Source organism: Charadrius vociferus, unplaced genomic scaffold (assembly GCF_000708025.1).
Source record: "Charadrius vociferus isolate BGI_N301 unplaced genomic scaffold, ASM70802v2 scaffold195, whole genome shotgun sequence".
NCBI classification, from domain to species: Eukaryota; Metazoa; Chordata; class Aves; order Charadriiformes; family Charadriidae; genus Charadrius; species Charadrius vociferus.
In genome coordinates this window covers 879983-886161 of record NW_009648539.1, presented here as the reverse complement: position 1 = coordinate 886161, position 6179 = coordinate 879983, and the positions used below count along the sequence as shown (strand labels likewise).

The window sequence follows — 6179 nt, the reverse complement described above, 5'->3', positions numbered from 1 at the left end:
CGTACCTGCTACAAATCTCTTTCAAGAGGTTATTAGTATTACGGCTTCGAATGAAACACGTCAGCATACAGATCACGAGAGATGATTTCGAATAGATTTTTGCTGGTTGATTATATAAACGATGCCTCTTACTGCTGGAATAACACCTCAAAGGCAATATAATGACGACATGACAATGTATGTAAATAAAGAACTGCATGTGGGTTTATTTTACACTTGAGAAAACAGTGGATTTAATTGTGTGAACCAAAATGTACTGTACAATATTAATGATAAAACATCAAAATGTATAATTCATAGTGCATTGCTTGCTTTATTTTTATTTATTTATTTTTTGTCAGATAGTTCCTTTAAGTACATGCATCTGGAAAGATGCAGGTGCCAGTAAAATTCCTCTATTTATATCAAGCTGCAGGAACTAAATTTTATTCAAAAAGTGTGGTTTTACATTATATACACAGAAATCGAATATAAAATGACAATATAAAAAGTTAAAAGAGAAAGCATACAGCCAGAAGGTACAAAGAAAGTTGAACAGTTTAAAATGGTACGATATGTAACATGTATTTTTTTAAGCTGATGCTGGCAATTTACAAGGAACAGAATCCAACATTTGCCCCATTTTTTTTGTTTTCATTTACCAATGCAGCACACTATAGAAAGGTCAGCTTGTACCAAAGCTTAACATTTGTAAATAACTATAAACTGCAGTATTTTACAGGAAAACAAAAAAAAAAAAAAAGGAAAGAAAAGAGCATTTTTACACTTGTTTTAAATAACAGCTTGCATACTTTTTTTTTTTTTTTTTGCCAAAAAGTGGCAATTCTTAGCATCCAGAGGGTTTGGGCATAGTGGCAACTTGGTTTGCTTTTTTTTTTGTTTTAATTATTATTTAACTTATACAGTTGTGGCTTCCTAACCCCTTGAGTACTACACAGCTCTCCTTCTTCCAAGGACTGCATGCACAATTTCTTCACAAACCAGTTCTGCATTAAAAAAAAAAAAAGAAGCTCATTCATTTAAAAAAAATAAGTTCTGCTTCCGACACAGCTTTTATTTGAATGAAATGCCTTTAAGCCTTTTGTTTTATTTTTCCTTATTTACTTATTTAGTCATTGGGAAAGGCACAGAAATGCTATTACAGTTCTCAGAGGGTTAAAACTTGACACTACCAGGTTCTGTGACCTTTATTGTCATGGCAACTTTGTAATTTTAGGATGTCTCTTTATCATTGTTCTTTGTGTCTTTCTTTACGGCTAAATTAATGTCTCTCAATAGTGTCTCCCACTATATTCTACAAAAGATAGCTTAACATCAAGGACAGATGTTGAAAATAAAGGTCAGACTTTGACTCACAAAAAATAAAAACAGAAACAAAAAAATAACCATGCACAGATCAGACAAAGAGCATATAAATATAACTACAAAATAAGTGTAAGAAAAACCAAGGTCCAGATAGGCAGTTCAGCAACAAAAGTAAGACTGATTTCAGAGGCTCAGGTCAGGCCTAGTGCAGTACTATGAAGAAGTTTAGTGCAATGTTCCTGTGGTCACTTGCATACCTGGCTGCTTACCTGGACGCTATTGTTTTTCTAATTCAGTTACATAGATCAGATGGTCCTCTGGGGACTTGCCATGTGTTTTACTAAGGTGCAGTTTGACTGCATGCTTGCTTGCAAAAGTTCGGTTACAGAGCTTACACTGGAATGTGGAGCCTAAGTCCTCCTCAGCGATTCCAAGTGAGCCCAAAGTCTTGTTTGAGAGGACTTTTGAAACATTCTGCTGTTCTTGAATCTGATTAAGTGGCAACTTTGACAGATCCTTCAAACTAAACCCTAGGTGTGTCTCTAAGTGACTTATGTATGTAGAAGCAGTCCTGAACTGAGAGGCACAATCATTGCAAAAGAAAACAGGATGTCCTGTGTCCAAGTTCTTTAAAAATTTAGTTCCACCTGTCCTCCTTAACTGATACTTCACATTGGCCAGCCAGTGGCTAATTGTGGTCATGGAAAGACCAGTAAACTTAGAGATGTGTACCCGCTCTTGTGGACCTAGGTCCGACATAATGTATTTGCCTTCTGGGGTCTCCCTCAAGCTGGAAGCAAACTGGGCTTGAAGGATCAGAAGATGCTGAGGGTTCCAGTTGGACTGTCTGCCCTTCCTCTTGTGTACTGGTGACAGTTCATCCAGAGCTTCCTCAAAACTGCTCCCGTCAGCATCAGACTTCTCTGACACGGTAGACGGAGTCGAAGACTTGGGTGTCAAACGCCCTGTGAGGTTCTTCACCATATCAGAAATATCCAGCAGGGCACTCTCCCTTAGCGGGGATGAGGCAGAGTCAGCCACACTGGAAACAAGAGGTTTGTTTTTGGACTTGGTTAAATCGATAGGTTGATCACTGTTCTCGTAGTAATACCGGTCAATAGCATCAGCCTGCTTGACTGGAGTGGTTGGGTAAATGGGTTTGTCCAACATGCTGTTGCTAATTTTGTACAGCATGGCCAAAGGGTCCAGAGAGGGGCTTACCGGCTTAGAGATTTTGCCTAAGTGGGTATTCATAATGGACTGTAAAGCACTCAATGGATTAATGAAGGATGGCTCTGGTGAATGATCTGTGATGATTCCTAAATTGTTACAGCCGTTTGCAACCTTTGTTTTCAGTGGCTCTGTACCATTTGGCGTATGTGCTTCTGCTGGACTATCCTTTTTGACCTTCTGAACTTCTGCCTCAGAGCTCTTCTTCTGCTGCTGTTTGTTATTTATTTCTTCAGCTTTTGGGAAGTCCTTGTTCTCTTTAGCAGCAGGTGACATGGATTTGACTGGAGAACTCTTCTCTTTCTCCAAAGGCTTTTCTTCCTTCTTCACGTTGATTTTACCTGTAACTTTCTCCACTAGCTCTTCCATAGCAGATACATTGCTCTTGTGAGGTGGGGGTGTGAGATTGCCCGGAGAATGGATGAGCGCATTGTGTTCTGACGACAGTGATTTTACACTGCTGGCATAAGATGGCTGCATTTGAACGCTCTGCACTGCGGGCTGAAGGGGTTTGACTGTTCCCGGGAGCTGGTAAGCTGCATGAATACTGGGATAGCCTCCCCAGGAAGGTGCTCCATTCTGAGCTTTGCTGATAGCTGTTGTCACCGTGTTCTCCAGGGATTTCAATATGTCTATTCCGCCTTTAGGACTATCATCTAGGTCCTCCTCTCTGAGGTACTGATACAAAGTTGTTGGCTCAAATTTCTCTGTAGAGTCCTCATTCTCTTCTTTAATCTTTTTCTCTGTTTCACTGACCACCACCTTTTCCTTCTCTAGGTCTTTCTTTTCCTCCGAGTTTGTGGAGCCCGCTGGAGAATCAGGCTGCTTTTTAATGTTGGAGGCTGGTAACCTTGTGTGGGTGGTGGGTGGAAGAGGTATAGACTGTATCTTCTCCTCCACCACAGGGTCCAATACTAGCTGTTTGCCTTTTTTGGAAGCAGAATTGGTCACCTTCAAGAAATGACCAGTGACCATCATGTGAGCAGTGAGCTGCTGCAAAGTGTCATGGGAACTGCCACATTCCATGCATTTCAGTATCTGGGCTTTGCGTGCCTCAAACTGCCAAGTGTAGCTAGCACCATTTTGATAGCCATAGCGGTTGTTTGGAGTCACATACGGGTTGGCAGTTTTCTGGTCCTTTGCAGACTCACCCAGGGAAGCTTCTGCAGTGATCCCTGTTGGCTCAGGTGAACAAGGTGAAGCTAAGTCCTGAAGTGCTCGCTTTTTGGTAGAAGGGACCAATTTAGTGATGGCTGGTACTGGCTCCTTCAGAGGCACTTTCTGGTAATGCTTTGTTTTTATCATATGGACGCTGAGGTCTTGCAAAGACTCAAATGAATGCCCACAGTACATGCACTTCAGCACTTTTTGGGCATCCTCTTTGCCTTCCATTTCCATAAGTGATCGTTTTCTAGGCTTTGACCACCGTTTGGTCTTATCAGCTTCTTTATCTCTGTTGTCGTCACGGTAATGTCCAGTTTCGTTCATGTGCACTGTTAGCTCCACCAGTGTGTCATAGGCTGCACTGCAGTCTTTGCATCGGAACTTGCTAGCACCGGTGAACACAGACCCATAAAGTTTATTGTTTTGCCGGTAAAGCTGTACTGTGCTGAAAAGACTAGGCTCTGGGAGAAGTCCGTACGATGAGGTCTGCTGCAAAGTTTTGGCTAATGCAGCTTGGTGCCAGTCATAACCTGAGCCACCACTGTTGCTATTATTGTTACTAGTATTACTGGTAGTTGTACTGGTACTCGTGTTGGTACTGGTAGTACTAGTACTCTGGGAATTGGCGTTGGTGTCAGTACTGGTGGTGTTTTCATTCTGGCTGATTCCGTTGTTGCTGGTGGTTGGATTGGATTTCTTTAAGTCCAAAGCTAAACTGGACCAGCAAGTCTCTGAAAGCAAATTTGCATACACAGCTTTTATTTGTGCCAAGCTGTCCTGTGGATAGGAAACATTGTCTGTGCACTGAGGATCCTCTTTCTCTTCTTTAGAGGAAGTGCTTTTGAAATGGGCCAGCTGATCGCTGTTTTCACTAAACGGCGAACCATAGCCTGCATCCTGATTAGTTGCAGTGCTGACTGGGGAGTTCTGGTAGCTTTGAGCCTCTTTGATCTCCGCTTCTTCATTGCACAAATACTCATTCTCCTGGATGTCCAGAGACAGCCCATCATCTTCCACGCTGTCTTCATCTATTTCTGCTGCTTTCAATTCCTCCTCAGGAACATATGCTAAAATACAGGAGGGGAGAGGGGGGGGAAACAAGACAAAGTTATCAAACACGCACATTTTACATCATTGCTGTCTTCTGTACTAAAAGCAGTAACCACAAAGACAAATTTTGAAGATACATCCAGAAACCAAACTCGCCATCACTCATACACTCCACTTATAAATCCACATACTCTGTCCTGGTTACAGTCTCATATCAATGGTATCTAAGAATAAACTTTGACTTCAGCAGTAAAATATGTGCCAGGACCACGGTAGATACCATAATATCAAACCCAAAATCAAACAAAGAGCTTACTAAACCAGTTTTTATCAACTTAAAAAATGGCCTGGCACTGAGCTGTATTTACCGCACTACGTATGCACAACACGTTGCAGCTGACCTGCACTCCTCAGACCTAGGCACTCCGAACCACTGCCTTGGCCAACTCCATCTCATCAGGGCTGTCCAGTAAACCGGCTTTAGCTACAGCTTCAAGGGCCATTTCTGTGTCACTGCTACCTGACTCTTAGCGGAGCTATATGGGGCAAGCAAGTCAGGTCAGCTGTCCCAGGGTCTCCTGGTGGCTGGCTTAACTGGGTCCACCTGAGACCAGAACAGCTTTCATCTTCACAAGGTGAAAAGAGAAGCAACACTATGATTGTTTTCTGAAACGGCTAGGATATACTTTGCTTCCTGTCATGACCTCATGTGGGTCCTGAATTTACTATTTTGAAAACAGCAGCCAGACACTAAAAGTAAATGTTAGAGATTAATTTTTAAAAGCAACAAACAGAAAACTTGAAAACTCCATCCCAGCTTAATTATTGGCTTATGGTACATATGAAACTTTGCTATTGCATGGCTACCTGATGAAACTATATAAACTTACCAAACTATGTGTTTATCTACATCAAACTATTTTTTTAAACTAGCAAATGTGATATTCATGAGCAGATGGCCATTACATCAAAACACATTTACTCCAAGGGCCCAATTCACAGAAGTGGCTTACATGTACCTAAGTGATAAATGTACACTTTCATTGCAGAGCAAGAAACATGCTTGTACACATTTCCCTCCCGTTTTGTAAAAGAAGCTTAAAAAAAATCACTATGATAATGGAATGTAGATCATTTATAAGCATGGCAAGGTAGAAAATATGGATTCTGAACGATTTTAAGTAATCAAATTTTAAAAAGCCTCCTTGTTAGGTGAACTGTGCAGCAAGTGATGCTGAAATGTGCCCTATGTCCCTCCATGGTACAATACTGAAAGAAAGACAGAAAAAGAGGCACTTCCGGTCCCATGATATACGAAGAAAATACGTATTATCACGCTAATAAAGCTGAGGTTGTCTTCAATTGGGGGGAGCATAAGTACAAGTTGAGCTTCTTTTTCTACGCAGCTCCTAATATATTCGGAAACTTCT

The 6179-nt window shown here is 41.3% G+C and overlaps 1 protein-coding gene across 1 annotated transcript; it reads right to left on the bottom strand.

Annotated features, from left to right (window-relative positions):
- Positions 1-801: 801 nt before the first annotated feature.
- TSHZ1 (teashirt zinc finger homeobox 1) lies at positions 802-4908 on the bottom strand. The gene is made up of 3 exons (XM_009885900.1): positions 4902-4908; positions 4314-4766; positions 802-4211 (listed from the first exon to the last, which is right to left on the bottom strand). Exons 1-3 carry the CDS (start codon positions 4906-4908, stop codon positions 1582-1584), a joined length of 3090 nt encoding a protein of 1029 aa, XP_009884202.1. The 3' UTR covers positions 802-1581.
- Positions 4909-6179: the final 1271 nt, after the last annotated feature.

Coding starts and splice junctions, on each gene's coding strand:
- TSHZ1 (XM_009885900.1), bottom strand. Junction 4,212..4,313: donor CACCAACGCCAATTCCCAGA/GTACTAGTACTA, acceptor ACTGGCACCAAG/CTGCATTAGCCAAAACTTTG.